Below are 20,299 nucleotides of genomic sequence, written 5' to 3' on the forward strand. Positions count from 1 at the left end.
AAAGCCAGCATTTAATTTTATTCATCAAAAAGGCATTACAACTTGGAGAAGGGGAATCTCAACTCAGGGGCAAAGGCAGGCCCTTCTGAGGGAGAAGAGGGCCTGGAATGAAGGGCCAACAGCAGGTAAGTGCTGAGTGGTGGATTCTTGGGAAGGGGAGGCTTCAACACTCAACGCTTTGGGTGTTGGCTCACAGAACTCGTGGAAACCTCACAGGTAGCCCTGGGGGCAGATAGCCCCTTCAGGGCAGTGGTTGTTGGTTCCTTTCTTGGGACTCATGAGGATGCACTTGGAGGGTCACAGCACAGGATTTGTAGGGAGGGAAGGGATGCTCCCTATTTCAGCCTGCACCTCTGGAGAGACAGGCTCAGGGCATCAACCTCCAGCAGCAGCGAGGCACGCTTAGAGCTAGCAGGGCTAGGCGTGGAGACGGAGCCAGGGCCACGAAACTTAAGGGAAGAGGTGCTCTGGCCAGAAAAATTAGTGGGGGCGGAGAAGGAGGAAGAGGAAGAACTGTCATCACACCCCCCATGGAAAGGAAAGTACCTACTAGGAAGTGAGGGTGAAGAGGCACGCATACGGACCGCATGCCGGCCCGGCTGGGAAGGAAGGCTTGGGACCTCAGGATCAGGAGAACCTGAGCTGCTCGGGAACACAAGCCTTCCTAAGGCGGACCCCGGGGAAGGAGGACTCTGGCCACCAGGCGCAGGGAGAGAGGGGCGGCTGGTAGGCAATGATCCTCTCTGGGTGGGGCGGCTCAGGCGGACAAAGCCTGGAGTGGTACCCCTGCTGCAGAGGGTGGGGCTCAGCGGGGGGCTGCGGCTGCAGAGGGCAGGGCCTGGCCCAGTTGCACGGCTACTGGAAGCAGTACCTGGCAAAGATGCACGGTTGCGAAGAGCAGTATCCGACCGGGATGCGTGGCTATGGACAGCAGAACCTAGCGAAGATGCATGGCAGCGGGTTGCAGGAAATGGCGTGGGTGTACGGCGGCGGACAACAACAGGGCCTGCCTCAGTTGCAGGGAGGCGGGATGCTGGGCCGGGCGCAGATGCCCGGCCGCGAGATGCAGTGTCACGGCGGTGGGATGCAGGGCCAGCCGAAGATTCAGTGCCAAGGCAGACAGCAGGGCCTGACGGGGTGCTGCGGCATGGGGAGTCAGGGCCTGGCATGGCTGCTTCACTGGGGAGGACAGAGCCTGGTGCGGAGAGCAGGGCCTGGCTTCCGAGGGCTGGGCCTGGCTGGGATGCGCGACTGCACGGAGAAGCCCGAGGTGCAGGGCGGCAGCGACGGCTGCTGGGCTGAGCCGTTGGAGAAGATGGCGGCAAAGGCGCGGAGCCCTCAGGCTCGGGAGCCCCCGGAAACAGACAGCGCCGTGGAAGCTTCGGAGCCCCGACAGCCTCTTCGCCGCCGGGCCGCTTCCGCCCACGGCCTTTCGCTGGGCTCCTGGTCTGGGTCCGACGCCCGCCGGCCTGGCCAGCGCCGCTCGTGGCTTGCCCCCTGGCGTCTGCGCTCGCCGCAGGCGCCATCTGGAGACGTTGTCCCGTTACAGGCTTCACGTATCTCAGCTCCGCCAGGGGACTCGGGCTGCCCTGGTGCTCAGGACGACCCCTCGACTGCACGCAGTCCATGGAGGGCGGCCCTGGGTCCTCCGCAACGGTCAAAATGGCGCCGGGTGCGGCCACCGCACAGGAAGAGGCACCTGCTGTGACAACTCGCGGGGCGCCGCCACCTGACAGAGACCGGTCGCTGGAGACCGTGGGGACCCAGGTGCCAGGATCCCGGTTGCCGGTCCCGCGGGCGTCGCCAGGAGCAGGGGTGACCTCATTGTTCGGCCCTGCGGGCACCTCACCCTCCTGTTGCTTCAGCTCCTTCTCCCAACACGACGGGGTGGCCATGATGCCAAGTTCTCCCTCAGAGTCCGGAGAGTGCGGTTATGGGTGCTGCCTGGGTAGAACCGGAGCTGGAAGAGCGAGGAGGGTGGGCGGGGCCGGTGTGGTCTCCACTTCTGATTGGTGAGCTGGAGGTCACGTGGCTCTTCTCCTCCCGGAGCCAGCGCAACCGGGCTCCATCTGGCACTGAACTGGCCGGCGTGCTCAACACCTCACACACCCACCCCCACCGCCAGGGTCCGCGGGTCCGGGTCTCTGACGTGAATCCCCCATCCATCCCTGGGCCCCTATGTGGGTGTGTTTCGAGGGATGGGGACTTGAGCGGGGAGGATATCCCTATAAACAATTCCAGTCACCCCAAGTCAGCTTAGGTTTTCAGCACCACTCTGCTGGCTCACCCTCAAGTGTTGCCTTGAAAGAAATACCACGCTGGCCAACAGGATATATCTCCAAGCCAGGTATCCCTCCCGGGATCTGGTCAGGACACTGCGCTCCTGCATGACCCAGAGGTGACAGTCGCCGAACCACTACGGGCACCTGTATGACCTCACATCGGGGTCTGTTTGCAGAGCAGCCTGCAGGCGACGAAAGGGGTGGGGCCCACACTGTCCTGGCTCGGGATGTTCAGCACTGCTGCCACGTGCCAGAGGGGGATGGGGTTGCATTATCCAGTGAGATGCTTCCCCGCCCTGCCTGATCTCCCGAAGCATGGGCTGCAATTGCCTGGGATTACGGGTGGTACTACCTTCAAATATGCATCATCATTTGTATGGGCTGCATACTGATCTGCTGATTTGGCCCTCTCTCTTGTTTTTGTTAGTATAAATATGCTGGGATGCACAGGCGTGAAGTTCAACATTTGGACAGTGATTTTTAGTCATTAGTACCACAGGGCCGCATGTTCAGTACCCAAAACAGAAAAGCAAGTGTAGGAAAACTAGAACATAAATTCTCACCCACCAATAAGCAAGTACTGGGACTCTACTTTCCTGCTGGTAGAAAAGCCATTCAAACATATTTTACAGTTTATTTTATGAAATGGAATCACTTATCTATAGATATTTTTGGTATCCAGCTTTTGGGGTCCACAAAACACTCTTTCCAAGTCAATAAACACATTTCCAAAGGCCATTTCTTTAAGTACAAAATATTCCCTTCAGAGAAGCTGCTTACATTTTCAAACATTCCAAGACTGACAAACATGGATATGGTCTCCAGCTTTTCACTCTGTAACACATCACTGCGAGGCCGTACAATCCTTCTTCCTAAAAATTGTTCATGTCCTCAATTGGGTCCTTGTTATAAATAATAAAAATTAAATTCCCAGAAGAAGAAATTATTGGTGCAGGTCATGGACACTTGTCATTCTTTCATTAGAATATTAGCAAGATGGTCTCCTAAAAGTAAGTAGCTGTGATAGTAATGTGGGCTAAACGGACTGGGATGTTTCTTGACTGCATGTGTTTCAATTGGATTGAAACACAATGCAAAACAGACTGGAATGATAGTGGAAGTGCTAAATAACATGGAATGGAGAATGGATTTGAAAAGGAAGGCACAATGGGATGAAATGGAGATGGCTGCAGTGGAACCTGAAACTGGGAATGCAGTGTGGACTTCAACAAGATAGGGAATGGAAGATCGAATGGGATGGAAATCGAATGGACTATGATGGAAAATGGCATGGAAAAGGGAATGGAAATAAGTATGAAAGGCACGTGGAATAAAAAATCTATATGTGACATTTGTATATGAGAAAAGAAGTAGAATGGAATATAGAGTGAAGCAAACATTAAAAAAATAGAAGGAAATCTACATAAGAAGGAATCATAGAAAGGAACAGAGTATGCAAAATCATGAAATCAATGGGCTGTGACATTTGCACTATAGATTTTTTTCAATATCTTTTTTCCCTTTCTTCCGCTTCCCCCCTTCCTCGTAACCCGCCCCCCCCACGGCTCCACCCCCCGCCCCCCCCCACACACACACACTCCGGCTCAAGTCGTCGTTTCTCAGTCTAGTTGTGCAGGACAGCTCCCTGGCCCATGCTGGTATTACGAGTCTTGCGCTCCCCGGCTGAGGCAGTCTGTCGCCAGTCATCTCACAGAAGCTCAAGGCAGCTCTCCCCGGTTACCGGCAGCTCACGCTGCCCTCCCGGCTGCTCCTGGAGGCACGCAGCAGCCTACCGCAGCTCACGCCCACCTCTGGCTGCTAACGGCTGCCCAGCTCCAGGGAGAGCTGTTGTTCACAATCTTAGCTGTAGAGGTCACAACTCACTGGTCCATGGGGGAATCGCACCCATGGCCTTCGGCGTTAGGAGCACCGCGCTCCAACCGCCTGAGCCACCAAGGCCGGCCCTGCACTATAGATTTAAAAGTACTGGAAGGGGGATGACGTCATAGGAATGGCAGCAGCAGGGCGCACTTTCTGAGTTCTCCTCTGGATCTTATTACAAACGGGACCTATAACCCATCAAAGAACTCTTTGCTCATCACACAGAACAGCTAAGAGACTCGTGGAAGGATTACTTGAAGGTGCGCTAATTGGGCGAGCAGGGGAAGGAAGGAAGGGAGCGGAGTGAAAACGCGCGGGCCCGCGGCGGGGTCTCGGGCGGCGGCGGCGGCGAAAACCGCGGTGGCACCCGCAGTTCCGGGCAGGCACGGGATCCCAGGGCGGAACGGAGAGCACACAGACCAGGAGGTGGGCTCTTTCCCTGCGTCCCACGGCTGATTTCTCCCACCGGGAGGGCGGCTAGTGGGCCCTAGGGCGGACAAAGAACACAGACTCCATACCTGGGCCCCTCCCCCCCTTCCAATCCTACCCCCGCCCTTCCAGAGACTTAAACTGGCCCCTGAACTGAGGAGTAGTGTCAGATTACAGAGGAGCCTAGTAGTGCTCAGGCTCTGGGAAGACTGACAGGCAGCCCTGACCCAGGGAAGAGGCTGGGAAGAGTGTGATTTTGGCTGGGCTAGGAGAGAAGAGACTACTCCACCCCCAGCCACAACCTTTTCTGGCCTGCGGGAAGAGGGTGACGCGCGGCTGGGCTGGGAGAGAGAAGACCCCTCCATCCCCAGCCCCCACCCTTTCTGGCCTGCCTAGGGCGGGGCAAGTGCAACTGCTGAGACACTCCCAGGGATCAGCAGTAAGCAGCAGACACAGCTCTGGGCTTTCGGCAGCTCAGAAATCTCCCGCCCGCACCCCCCCCCATACACACACACACTGAAGAAGTGCCCTAAGACTCAGGAGAACTGGACACGGGGCTGGTGGTGCTACTCTCAATGTGCATATGTGCAGGCAAGGGCAGAAACTGCACTGACTTTGTAAAAACTATCATCCAGACCCCTCAGGCCCACGCATTTAAATCCACGGTCCCAAAGTCACTCTGGGCACCAGGTGACCGGCTCTGCCTGCGCAATAAGCAGGGGGCCCTTTGGTACAGCAGAGGACAACCTGGACGTTACTTGGTGGGCTTAAGCCAAGACTGGTGTTGCTTTTTGTTTTGCTTTGTTTTGTTTTGTTTTGCTTTGTCTTTATATCTTTGATATCTTTGCCTGGGTCGAGTGGGGGTTATCGGGTGTTTTTACATGTGAATGTATTTGATTTTTTTATTTGTTGTTGTTGTTGTGCTTGGTGATTTGCTTTGTTCTGAAACTGCCCTACCAGGGCCCAGCTTAAGAGGCACAAGATTGAACATATCCAGAGGCCAACCCCAGACCAAACCAGAGTACTACTGGGTTTGACCTACAAGTCACACACCCAGAGGGAATTCTCTGCAGGCACTAGAGCCCATAGAGGTCAAACCACATATAAGTGGTTCACCCTCACGCAGCAGAACGCCCTGCGGTGGGCAGAGCCAAGTCTCACGAGTCAGCCTAGGAGTTAACCCCACCTACTCACAAGCAAAAAGCAATTAAAGATCTTCTTGAACAGGACAATATACACAACACAAGAGTCACCTTTGGAGCACACGCAGAGGAGAAGAACGAAGTAGTCCAAGTCAAATATAAAGGACACATACTACATAAGATAACCTAGCAAGAACGAAGAACTCTAGGGGATCTACCTAATACATCAAAGCAAACACAGAGAGCCAGCCAGAATGGGGAAACAAAGATACACGTTCCAAATGAAAGAACAGAAGAAACCTCCACAACTGGAACCAAATGAAGCAGAGGTAACCAACCTCTCAGAGACAGAGTTCAGAACACTGGTGATAAGAACGTTTAAGGAGCTTAGAGAAGACATAAAGAAGGATGTAGAAATCATAACGAACAACCAGTTAGAACTAAAGAACACAATTACCGAAATTAAGAACTCACTTGAAGGAATTACCAGCAGGTTAGATGAAGCAGAGGATCGAATCAGCGACTTAGAAGACAAGGTAGCAGAGATCACCCAAATGGAACAACAGAAAGAAAAACGAATAAAAAACAATGAGGATGGCTTAAGAGACCTCTGGGACAACATCAAGCGCAACAACATGTGCATCATAGGAATACCAGAAGGTGAAGAGAGGAAGCAAGGGATTGAGAACATATTTGAAGTAATAATGTCCGAAAACTTCCCCAACCTGATGAAGGAAACCAACATACAAGCCCAGGAAGTGCAGAGAGTTCCAACCAGGATAAACCCAAACAGGTCCACACCAAGACACATTATAGTTAAAATGGCAAAGCTTAAAGACAAAGAGAGAATCCTAAAAGCAGCAAGAGAAAGACAGAGGGTTACATACAAGGGAACTCCCATAAGACTATCAAACGACTTTTCTACAGAAACATTGAAGGCCAGGAGGGAGTGGCAGGAGATACTCAAAGTGATGGAAAACAAAGGCCTACAACCTAGATTGCTTTATCCAGCAAGGCTATCATTTAAAGTTGATGGAGAGATAAAGAGCTTTCCAGAAAAAAAATAAGCTAAAGGAATTTATTACCACCAAGCCAGCATTGCAAGAAATACTAAAAGGACTTCTGTAAATTGAAGAAAGATCAAAACAATCTAACTACAAATTTAAAAATTGCAATAACTATGTACCTATCAATAATCACTTTAAATGTAAACGGATTAAATGCTCCAATCAAGAGACATAGGGTGGCTGAGTGGATAAGAAAGCAAGACCCTTGTATATGCTGTATACAAGAGACTCACCTGAGAACAAAAGACACACACAGGCTGAAAGTGAAGGGTTGGAGTAAGATATTTCATGCAAATGGCAATGAGAAAAAAGCTGGAGTTGCAATACTTATATCTGACAAAATAGACTTTAAAATGAAGAACATATTAAAAGATAAAGATGGGCACTATATAATAATAAAGGGATCGATCCGACAAGAGGACATAACCCTAGTAAACAACTATGCACCCAACATAGGAGCACCTAAATATGTAAAACAGGTACTGACTGACATAAAGACAGAGATCAACAGTAACACTATCATAGTAGGGGACTTCAACACACCTCTGACAACAAAGGACAGGTCTTCCAGACAGAAAATCAATATGGAAACAACAGCCTTAACTGATACATTGGACCACTTGGATTTAATCGATATTTTCAGAACATTTCACCCCAATGCTGCAAAATACACGTTTTTCTCAAGTGCACATGGAACATTTTCCAAGATACACCATATGTTAGGCCACAAAACAAGTGTTGATAAATTTAAGAAAATTGAAATCATACCAATTGTCTTCTCTGATCACAATGCTATGAAATTAGCAATGAACTACAGGAAAAAAACTGGAAGACACACCAATTCATGGAGGCTGAATAACTTATTACTAAATAAAGAATGGGTCAAGCAGGAGATCAAGGAAGAAATCAAAAGATATCTCGAGACAAACGAAAATGAAAACACGACGACCCAAAATCTATGGGATGCCGTGAAAGCAGTCCTAAGAGGGAAACTCATAGCATTGCAGGCCTACCTAAAGAAACAAGAAACATCACTAATCAACAGTTTATCTTCACACTTAAGGGATCTGGAAAAAGAACAGCAAAATAAGCCCAAAGGGAGCACAAGGAAGGAGATAATAAAGATCAGAGCAGAAATAAATGAAATAGAAACCAGAAAAACAATACAAAAGATCAATGAATCCAAGAGTTGGTTCTTAGAGAAGATAAACAAAATTGACAAACCTTTAGCCAGGCTCATTAGAAAAAAGAGAGAGAGGACCCAAATTAATAAAATCAGAAATGAAAGAGGAGAAGTGACAACAGACACAGCAGAAATACAAAAAAAATTAAGAAATTACTGTGAGCAACTATATGCCAACAAATTTGACAATCTGGAAGAAATGGACAATTTTCTAGAGGCGTACAACCTTCCAAGGCTAACTCAAGAAGAAACAGAAAACCTGAATAGACTGATTACCACCACGGAAATTGAATCAGTAATCAACAATCTCCCAACAAACAAAAGCCCTGGACCAGATGGCTTTACAGGTGAATTTTACAAAACGTTCAAAAAGAATTATCACCTATTCTCCTCAAGCTCTTCCAAAAAATCCAGAAGGCGGGAAGACTCCCAAACACTTTTTACGAAGCCACTATCACCCTGATCCCAAAATCAGACAAAGACACCACAAAAAAAGAAAACTACAGGTTTTCTCTAATGAACATAGATGCAAAAATCCTCAACAAAATATTAGCGAACAGAATTCAGCAATACATTAAAAAGATCATACACCATGATCAAGTGGGATTCATCCCTGCTATGCAAGGGTGGTTCAACATCCGCAAATCAATTAATGTGATACACCACATTAACAAAATGAAAAATAAAAATCACATGATCATATCAATAGATGCAGAAAAAGCATTTGATAAAATCCAACAGCCATTTATGATAAAAACCCTTAAGAAAGTGGGAATAGAGGGATCGTATCTCAACATAATAAAGGCCGTATATGACAAACCCACAGCTAACATCATACTCAATGGGGAAAAGCTAAAACCATTCCCCCTAAGATCAGGAACAAGGCAAGGTTGCCCACTATCTCCGCTTCTATTCAACATAGTGCTGGAAGTTCTCGCCACAGCAATCAGACAAGAAAAAGAAATAAAAGGCATCCAAATCAGTAAGGAGGAAGTAAAATTATCATTATATGCAGATGATATGATACTATATAGAGAGAACCCTAAAGACTCCACCAAGAAGCTATTAGAGCTGATAGATGAATTTAGTAAAGTAGCAGGATACAAAATTAACATTCAGAAATCAGTTGCATTTGTATATACCAATAATAAAACATCAGAAGGAGAAATTTAAAAACAATCCCATTTACAATTGCTCCAAAGACTATAAAATACCTGGGAATAAATTTAACCAAAGAAGTAAAAGATCTGCACTCAGAAAATTATAAGACACTGAAGAAAGGAATGAAAGAAGATATAAATAGATGGAAACACATATCTTGTTCATGGATAGGAAGAATTAATATAGTTAAAATGTCCATACTGCCTAAGGCAATATACATATTCAACGCAATTCCTATCAAACTACCAACGACGTTTTTCACAGAAATAGAACATATAATCCTAAAATTTATATGGGACCATAAAAGACCCCATATAGCCTCAGCAATCTTGAGAAATAAGAACCAAGTGGGAGGTATAACAATACCTGACTTCAAACTATACTACAAGGCAACAGTAATCAAAACAGCATGGTACTGGCATAAAAACAGACACATAGATCAATGGAACAGAATAGAGAGTCGAGAAATAAATCCATGCCTATATGGCCATTTAATCTACGACAATGGAAGCAAGAATGTACGGTGGGGTAAAGACAGTCTATTCAATAAATGGTGCTGGGAAACCTGGACAGAGACATGCAAAAAAATGAAGCTGGACCACCTCCTTACACCATATACAAAAATAAATTCAAAATGGCTTAAAGACTTAAATGTAAGATCTGAAACCATAAAATACCTAGAAGAAAATATAGGAAGAAACTTCACAGACATTACCCGGAGTAAGATTTTTACTGATATATCCCCTCGCGCGAGGGAAGTAAGAGAAAAAATAAACATGTGGGATTATATCAAACTAAAAAGTTTTTTCACAGCAAAGGAAACCATCAATAAAACAAAAACGGATCCTACTGAATGGGAAAAGATATTTGCCAATGATATATCTGATAAAGGATTAACATCACAAATCTATAAAAAACTCACTCAACTCAACTCCAAAAAAACAAATGACACAATTAAAAAATGGGCAGAGGACTTGAAGAGACATTTTTCTAAAAAGGGCATACAGATGGCAAACAGACATATGAAGAAATGCTCAACCTCACTAACCATCAGAGAAATGCAAATAAAAACCACAATGAGATACCACCTCACCCCAGTCAAAATGGCTATCATCAATAAATCCACAAACAACAAGTGCTGGCGCAGATGTGGAGAAAAGGGAACGCTTGTGCACTGTTGGTGGGATTGCAGATTGGTGCAGCCACTATGGAAAACAGTACGGCGGTATCTCAAAAATCTGAAAATGGAACTACCCTATGATCCAGTAATTCCACTCCTAGGTATCTATCCGGAGAAATCCAAAACTCCAATTCAAAAATCTTTATGCATTCCTATGTTTATTGCAGCAGTATACACAATAGCTAAGACATGGAAACAACCAAAATGCCCATCTGTAGATGACTGGATTAAGAAACTGTGGTACATTTATACAATAGAGTACTACGCAGCCATAAAGAAAAAGAAATCTTACCATTTGCAACAACATGGATGGACCTAGAGAATATTATGTTAAGTGAAATAAGTCAGACAGAGAAAGATAAGTACCATATGATCTCACTTATATGCGGAATCTAAAGAAAAGAATAAGTGAATGAACTAATCAGAAACAGTTTTGGAGACAAAGAAGAAAAACTGAGGGTTGCTAGATGGGCTGGGTGGGTGGCGGTAAGGGGGTGGGTGAGGGGATTAGAAAACAATCAGTAACCACAAGATGGCCACGGGGTTTTGAAAATTAATCTGGGGAACGTAATTTAGTGGTTACCAGAGGGTAAGGGGGTTGGGGGGTGGGAGATGAGGGTAAGGGGGATCAAATATATGGTGATGGAAGGAGAACTGACTCTGGGTGGTGAACACACAATGTAATTTATAGATGATGTGATACAGAATTGTACACCTGAAATCTGTGTGATTTTGCTGACAGTTGTCACCCCAATAAATTAAAAAACAAAACAAACCAAACAAATAAAAGTACTGGAAGGGAATAGAAATGAATGGAATGAAATGTACAAAGAAATACAGAATACAAGGTTACGAAGGATGGAATAGGCGGTGTATAAAAATGAAATGGAATGGAATACAGAAAACAAAATACTGATGAAACAGTGTATGAACTTGAAGGAAGAACGCATGCATGGAGTGTGTTCCGGTCATCTACCACTCCGCAACTTAGTGTCATGGAACAACGACCATTTGTCATTGATCATGCTGAGGCATTCTGTAGGGCTAGAATTCAGACAGGGCAGAGTAGGGACGGCTTGTGTCTGCTCCGAGATGTTCTTGTCTGAGGCCTCAGCTGAGACCACTTGACTGGCTGTGAGGACATGAAGGAAGGAAAGCGATCAGTGATGACCCTTCGATTTTGGACATGGTACCTGGGAGGATGGTGGTACCACTTCCTGGAATTGGGAAGACTTGTAGATTGGGGACACAGTGGGAATCGGTGATTCTCATGGGGGAAAAAAAAAATTCTGGAAGAGTAAGGTTTTTTTTTGCCTCACCCTTTCTATTCTGAATGTTTTCAATGAGCATGGATTACTCTTTCATGCATAGCACCTTGACAGATGGGAATCTGACAAGACATAGAAAAAGTCATGAACACGAAATCTGCTTGATGCTACAATTCCTCTTCTAGGCATTGAGTCTCAAGAAGAAAAAAATGTAGAGATAGAGATATAGACCACCACACTGTTATATGATCAAAAGCGACTATTTCTGTGCCATTCGTTTTTAAAAATTTGAAACCACCTAAATTTCCAGCAGGATACTGGATGTCCATAAAATAAACTTACGCAGGTTTCACAGGATGTTTTTGAAGAACTTTTAATGCTACTGGAAAATGGCTGTTATGCAAATAAAAAGTTATATACTGAATATCCTGATGTGTATTTATAGCTGTGCATCCATCCATTCATCCATTCCTCTTTACATATACCTAGGATTCTATGTATATTAAAATCTCATGCACTGTATAGCAAGGCTGCTCACCCAGGGGACACTTGCCAATGTTTGGAGACATTTTTTGTTTGTCACAACTGGGAGGGGAGGGGAGGTGCTACTGGTATCCGGGTGGATCAAAGCTAGGAATGCTGCTGCAACTCCCTGAAAGCACAAGGCAGCCTCCCTCGTACAACAAAAAGTTACCTGGTCCAAAATGTCAGTAGTGTTCAGGTTGGCAAACTCCTGCGGTAGGTAGAGCATTTCAATAATTTGGAAAAGTCTAAACAAAGTTTAAATCGCAGGCATCCCTGTCAGTGACGAATAACTATTGTTAAAAGTTTGGAATGTGTATGTGTTAGATTTTCTATGACAATTTTGCAGTGTATAATCACCAGAAGGGTGTGCGTGAAGTAAATTACTTCACTTTAAGCGTTAATTCTTCCTCCACAATCGACAAATGGCTTTCAAATATTAAGTATATTCATGTTTGCTTAAGAAACACTGCGTCTTGAGAATTGTAATTTCGGCTCATGTTTCGTGGAGGGATATCCCACCAATATCGATCCAACATCCTCTATCTCCTGATTTTCACCTTTCTGATCAAAGGTTTCATTTCCAAGTATTTACGTACTTGGTTAATATAAAGGAAAGCTGTTGCCCATGTCACAGTGGTTCTGACTATACAGGGCAGTGTGGATGACTAGCCAGGTCAGAGTAATCTCATTACCCTTCCAGTGACTGGTGTAGGAATGGGCCCTCCTCATTTGCAGTCCACGAGATACGGATCCAAGACTGCTTGGAGTCTTCGGGGAAATTTCTCTCAGCTCTTAAAAAAATTAAAGAGACACAATGGATTGTTTACATTAAAAATCTAAAAAGAAAAATGTATATACCTAATCTTATAATAAATAAAATTTAGCATGATTGCTGGATATCTGGTCAGCATCACAAAATTCAATTGGATTTCTATATACCAGCATTAAAGTTATAGAGAGAAAAAAAATTAAATGTCATTTCTTTTTCTTTTTTAATTAAATGGATGGGGTGTCATTGGTTAATAAGGTTGTATAGGTTTCGAGCATACAATTCTATAGTACATCGTCTGTACATTGCAGTGAGTTATGACCACCCAGAGTCCAATCTCCTTTCGTCACCATATATTCGATCCCTTTTATCCTTTTCTACCGCCGCCCTCCCCCTTTCCCTCTACTAACCACTACACTGTTGTCTGTGTAAATACCATTTCTTATGGTATCAAAAAACAGCAAACATCTTGGAACAAATCTAACAAAGGAGTCCTAAGACCTCTGCACACACATAACATTCCTGAGAGAAATTAAAAGAAGACCTACATAAATCAGACACATGCCATATTTAGGTATTAGCAGACAATGGTACGCAAGTGAATTGAAGAGAGAATTCTCCTGAAAATGATCTATGGATTCAATGCAACCCCAATCAAATCCCCAGCAGTTGTTCTGAAAATGGAAATTGGCAAGCTGCTTCTAAATTATGTATGGGTAATGCAGATCCAAGAACAGATAAGCCATCTAAAGCAAGACTTTTTAGGACTTGCACAGCCAGATAGCAAGATGAACTATGACGCTGTAATGATTAAGGCCTTGTGCTACTAGCACACGAACAGACAAATAGACCAATGGAACAAAGACAAGGGTCCACGAAAGGGCTCACACAAGTGAGGTCACAGCATTTACAACAATGGTGCCACTATCTTGCTAGGGAAGGGGGAAGGATGGTCTTTGAAAAAAAACAAGTGGACCTGGACCACCTCGGGGGCAGGGTGGGCAGAATTAACTTGGTGGCCCCTCACTTGTGCTGTAAACAAAAATCAAGTCCCCAAGTGAAGGCTTGTAGAAAATAACATACGAGCGTATTTTTAGGACCTCAGGGTAAGCAAAGACATTGGAGACAGGACACAAAAAGCCCTAACAATAAAGGAAAACATCGGTACTTTGGAGTTTATCAAAATAGGGACTTCTGTTTGACAAAAGACACACTTAGCGCGTGAACAGGTAAACCTCAGAATGGGAGAACGGTACCTGCAACTTGTATATCCCACAGAATATACGTCTTGTGTACAGACTATAATGCCTCCCAAAATCACGAAGAAGAAAGGCAATGCAATGAAAAATTGGCAAACTATTTGAACAGGACCTTCACAAAACAGGACATCCAACGAACTGACCAATGAACTGATGAAAAGCTGCCCAACCTGAGTCCCCAGGGGTATAGATGCTGATGAAAATCCCAGGGAGATATCAGGAGACATCTACCAGAATAGCCAAGACAACTAACAATATCAAGGGTTGGTGAGGATATGGAGGGACTCTCAAATGCTGGTGGGAGTGTAAATTGGTACCAGCCCTTGGGAAAACTGTTTGGCACTCTCTGTCAGAGCTGAACAGGTGCATTCTCTGTAACCCAGCCACACTATCTGTATTAATGGTCCATTCCTGTGTAACAAACTGCCATAAACTTACCGACTTCAGAGCAATGCTTATTTACTTGCTCACAGTTCTGTAGGTCAGAAGTCTAGGCATCTGCATGGCTTTGTTCTCTGCTCAGTGGCTCACAGGGTGCAATCAGGCTGTGTTTCTTTGTGGAGCCTCTGAAGAGGAGTTAATTTCCAAGCTCATTTGGGTTACTGGCAGAATTCATTTCCACTCTCAGCTCCTAAAGGCTGGCTGCAGGTACTTGCCACACGGGCCCCTCCAAACACCCTCTCACGCTTGAGTCTCTCAGGTGCGGCCCAGGTCATTTTAGGGCTCACGTGTTTAGGCATGGCCCACCCACATTTGAAGTTCCACTGATCTGGAAACTTCATGTACCTGCAAAATCTTTTTCCACACAGTGCAACGTAATCATGGGAAGGGGGGTCTCATCAGATTCACGGGCTCCTTGCACTGTCAACAGGAGGGGATTAAACAAGGCCAAGAGTCATTGGGGTGACCTTAGAATTCCACCTACCATAGTCTGCCCTCTGGCCCCCAGGGACCCAGTCTATCCCAAAATTGGCATCAGCTCAATTCCTAAAGCTTGACGAAATCACTTGAACTCATAGCCTGAAATCTCATTGCCTCAATCATCGAAATCGAGCATGGGTGAGGATCCTGGGTATAATCCATGCAGTGCAACTCCAGGCGCACAATCCGTCTCCAACTGGGGACCGGTGGTGACACTAAGGTAACAAGCTCTCTCTCCCCCCAACACACAAGGGTGGGATAGGCATAGGATATGTAACCTCAGCTATAAACCTGCTGGTTCGATATGGAAGGAAATGGAGGGCAGAAAGGAGTTAAGAGTCCCAAGGCTGCTGGGAAATCCAGCCGGGGAAAACACCAGCCAGAATTCTTTGATAAAGTTTCAAAGCCCGGAAAAATCCTCCCTAACTCACTGTTCTGACCTCCAGGCCCTTGGTTCCTTCCGCCCTCTGAGCAATCCTTCCTTTTTCATGAAAGGTAGCAGGTGTCTGCAGCAGAGTTGTCTTTGTCAGCCTGCCCTTTGCCAGGAGAATATCAGGGGTCCAGCGGCCTCTTTCACTTTGTACCTTCTCGTGCCCTTTTGGTCCAACCTCGCAGTGTTCCTGCCGATGGACGTTTCTCGAGAACCTTGTGAGACTTGTGTGGGTTTCACTGCATTCACTCCATTACACAAAACCCCACCCATACATGTGTTCAAGGCAGTCCCTTCTTTCGGCGGGGGGGGGGGTCCTGCTGGGATCGCTGAGGGACAGCAACCTTGAGGTCCCCAGAGGCCCTCCATCATAGTTCAGAAAACCTGTGAGACACAACTTTAGTCTGCAGAAAGGGCTTTTTGTGGGACTGAGTCCTCTAAACCTTTGTTCTTTCAAAGCTTTCAGCAAACCTTTGGACAAACACGCCTTTCCCTTTTTCTCTCTACCACCCTTTCAGAAGCCATCTCTTAATTTTACCTTGTTTTTTGATCATCAAGCTAGGCTGAGAATTTCCCACCTCGTGTAGCTCTGGTTCCTCTTGTTTAACAGTGTTTCCTCAATGTATCTTTCTCCTCTCTCCTTTTCCTACAAGCGGCAAGGAGAAACCTGGCCACTCCTTCAACACTTTGCTTGGAAATCTCCTCAGATATATATCCGTGTTCGTTGTTTATTGGTTCAACTTTCCTCATAACTGCAGGATGCACTCCTGGGAAGCATTCTACCACTCTAGAAATACCATGCCCCCTCCTAGACTTTCGAATAATGTGTTCTTCACTTCTTCGGTAACCCTCACTGTCAGAAACTTCCAAGTCTGGATTTCTACTAAATGTTTGTTAACAGTTATTTTGGCTTTCTCTAGAGCAATTTAGGATTTCTCTAAAAACCTCCTAATTGCTTGCTTGCGAGCCCCCACCAGCAGTTGTTTTAAATTCCAGATCTGTCCTAACACTCTGCTTGAAGCAAAGCAGGTTCTTTCCCATTATGCTCCCCACATTGTGCTACCCGCCCCCCTCTGCCTGGGTCAGAGATCCAAATGTCATTTAGATTTGCTTCTTCCCACATCACTGCAGGCAACAATCTTATTAAACTTTCTGCAACGACCTAGCAGGGATTCTTTTCCTGCAGTTTCCAATAACACGTCCCTTGCTTCCTTCTGAGTCCTGACCAGGAATGTCCCTCAAGTTCTGATGCTACTAAAAGTCCGCCCAAGGCAATTAGGCTTTTGCTAGGTGGACTGAAGCTTTCTCTGGCAGGCACCTCCCCCTACTTCCAGCCTTCGCCCACTACCCAGTTCCAAAGGCACACCCACATTGTTAGGTGTCTGCAATGGTAGCGCCTCACACACACTCAGGTACCAAAATCTATACACGTATTCTGTTGTCGGGGAACAAGTGGCCACAGTCTCAGCAGCTTTAAACAGCCCCCGTTTATTAGCTCACGGGTGTGCCCGTTAAAAGTCTGTGCCCAGTGACACTGGCTTCCCTGCTCACGGTCTCAGAGGCTCAGATGACGGTGGACTTGCTGTGTCCCTTCTGGAGGCTCTGGGAAAGAGTCCCTTCCAAACCAATCCATGCTTTCAGCTGAGTTCAGTTCCGGTTGCTGGAGGATTGCTGGAGGACTGAGGCCCCCATTCTCTCGCTGGCTGTCAGCCGAGGGCAGCACTCATCTCCTAGTGCCTGCTTCCAGTTCCTTGCCATCCAGCCCCCTCCCAGTGCATTTTCATCCTTCAAGTCTCTCTCTCTCAGCAAGGGCTTTAGCCCCGTAAGTGCTCCCCCGATTAGGTCTGGCCCACCCCAGATAATCTTCCTATCTGAAGGTGAACTGATCCATGGCCTTAGTTACATCTTCAAAATCCTGTTGCCATAGACAGTAATGTAATGACAGGAGTGATAAATCATCATGTTCACTGGTTCCACCCAACTCTACCAGAGGAGATTACACGCAGACGTGGGTAATCCATCTAGTAAGTGCATGACTTCAGCAAGTTACTGCTCTCTTTAGGCTTCGTTTCTTGATTCGTGAAAGGAGAATATAGTCCCGTCTCTTTCACTGTTTCCCCAAGTTTTACCTAACAGAGGGGAATTTTCACATTTTTACTTATCCAATCAGTGCACAAACCTGCTGTGATCATGAGTAAAACACACATACTCATTAAAAAGTAGTGATGACTGAGATCCATGAGCTGAGAGACAAAAACTGTTTAAGGCTTGGATGCGTTTGGGGAGGGGGTGTTTATCTGGAAGTCCTGGTAGAATTCCCTTGTGTTCCTTACATAAAGTTTCTATAGACTACTTCTACATAAAATGTATCATCTACTATTTAATTTTCTCAAATTATATACATAGGTGATGATACAGGTTAAGTAATAAAACAGCATTGAATGAAAACAGAATTCACTTGATTTTAAATCCATCAACTCCCCACCCTAACTCTAGAACACACACACACACACACACACACACACACACACACACTCCTCCTGCTGGCCCCTCAGACCACCACCTTCAAGTTTTGGCTGGAAAAACTTTATCGATCTATTTTTTTGACTCATCAGAGATCACAGGTGGCAGGGCACACTGCCACGTAAAGTCTTGCGAGAGCGTTGAATCCAGAGTGTCCAAACTGAGATCTCTTATCCTGGATCAGATTCCTCGGCAGTCATCAACTGGTAAGAAAGAACATTTTATAAAACATGAACTGCTGGAGGCTGAGTGTGGACTAGCTGGAGAGAGATCATCTCATTCCCCTACCATCCCCCACCCATGTCAGGCTTAGGGGGCATCCAGGTGTCCATGGTCTTTCACATTAGGAATGGGATTTTCCTGGTGAAGATGTGAAAAGGATGTCTTGGTTGTGTGGCTGGGAAATAGAGGAGAAATCCTTGTCAAAACACCCCCAGAGGCATTTCCACGACAAAGGCCTACTCTCCAGGGGAAAGACTTTGCTAGAGTCTTACCACAGGTGGAGGAAGGGTATTCCTCCCAGGCCAGCCCCCTCCAGCCTTCTAGTCTCACCTGAGGGAAACACAATAGTCAGTAGGGTCAAGGCTTCCAGGAGAACATTCCGGAATACTGCAGCCAGGGAAAGGATAGAGGGTGAAGGGCACCAAAATTTTGCCACCCAGAAGCTGCCGTTTGGGATACTGATTATTGTTAAGATGGTTACTAAGCAAGGAAAGACTCAGAACCTTTGACCCTCCCCCTTCCTGCCTAACAGATTCAGATGCAAAGGTCTACTCCAGGAAGGGACTCTTAGGATGTTGCCTTAGCCTACTTTGAACTAAATATCTTAAATAGGAGGGCTTCAGACAGGGGCCTGCTAGCTAGATACATATGCCCTGTGTCCCATGTTTCTGAGTTGTCTAGCAAGAATTTGCCTGCCCTGTGTGTTCCACCCTTCCTCAACTACCCCAAATCCCCCAGTCTCACTTCTGAAATCAAAGACCCCGTTCTCCCACCCCGTTTTCTCCTTTGCCCAAAATGTCAGATTTACTGACTGTTGCCTCACTGTCTTTGGAATATTCACGCATGTGTGAATTCCCCATGGGCCTGCATTAAAATTAGAATTTTCTCCTGTTAATCTGTTTGTTAATTTGGTTATTAGCCCAGCTAGAAGAGCTAATCATGTGGTAGGAAAGGTATTCATTTTTTAGTCCCCATTAGGGCATGAGGTAAAGGAAATGCGACAGGATGAACACCTGGGAAGGTTGCTGCCCAGAGACACTCTCCTGCTAAAAGATGGACATTTAATCCTGAAGCTACAGGATTCTCTGCCTCCCCCACAGCTCACCACCACATCAGTGGAGTTCCAGACAAATAACAGGGGATTATAGCTGAATGCATGGTAAAAACACAAATTCTCTCTGAGCAGGAATGCTTTCGGGAGCCCAAATTCAAGACGGGGGACCAAAATAAGGACACTAGATGAACTGGAAGCCTCTGTCACTACTACAACAGCCAACATAAAACACACCCCAGCTGCTAGCCCAATTAACATAAATATTCACTGTAAACCACTATTCTCATCAGGTCCTCCTACCCACAGAACATGTCTGGCTTTCAACAAAGTCAACAGAAAATTACCAAACATGCCTAAAAACAAGGGAATGAAGATCAGAAACTGGCATTACAATATACCTTTGATATGACACACAGATTGCGAATGTCAAACAGGGATTTATAATAACTATGATTAATATGTTAAGAACTCAAATGGAAAAATACGGAATGAAATATATGGTGATGGAAGGAGAACTGACTTTGCGAGGTGAACATACAATGCAATATACAGATAATGTATTATACAATTGTACACTGGAAACGTATATAGCTTTACTAACCATTGTCACCCCAATAAACTTTAATTAAAAACAAAAGAACAATAGGCAACAGGCAGAAGCAGACGGGTAACGTAGGCAGAGAGATGGAATTCCAAGAAAGGAATAAAGGGACATACCCGAAAATGAAAGCACAGCAACAGAAATGAGGGGCTCATCAGTAGCCTCAGCATGGCCAACGGAAGAGTCGGCCAGCTTCAAGATGGGTCTCAGGTCCAAAAGACTTTCCAAACAGAAATGCAAACAGGGAAAATAAGCAGAAAAAGAAAAAATGTAACTGTACAACCTGCCAACTGAAACTGGAAAACGTTCAACAGATTAATGTGAATACCAAACAGATAAAGAAGATGAAGCTAGCAGGCTAGAAGGAATATTGGGAGTTATACGGGCTGAGAACTGACAAAG

At 45.6% G+C, this 20,299-nt stretch overlaps 1 protein-coding gene across 1 annotated transcript; it reads right to left on the reverse strand.

Annotated features, from left to right (window-relative positions):
* Nucleotides 1–335: 335 nt before the first annotated feature.
* On the reverse strand, nt 336–1,895 carry LOC117016142 (EZH inhibitory protein-like). Its single transcript, XM_033095290.1, has one exon. The coding sequence runs from the start codon at nt 1,893–1,895 to the stop codon at nt 336–338; it is 1,560 nt and encodes a 519-aa protein (XP_032951181.1).
* Nucleotides 1,896–20,299: the final 18,404 nt, after the last annotated feature.

Source organism: Rhinolophus ferrumequinum, chromosome X (genome assembly GCF_004115265.2).
Source record: "Rhinolophus ferrumequinum isolate MPI-CBG mRhiFer1 chromosome X, mRhiFer1_v1.p, whole genome shotgun sequence".
NCBI classification, from domain to species: Eukaryota; Metazoa; Chordata; class Mammalia; order Chiroptera; family Rhinolophidae; genus Rhinolophus; species Rhinolophus ferrumequinum.

What these genes read in the sequence shown, in the direction of transcription:
- LOC117016142 (XM_033095290.1), bottom strand. Translation starts at nt 1,895, where the DNA reads ATGGCCACCCCGTCGTGTTGGGAGAAGGAGCTGAAGCAACAGGAGGGT.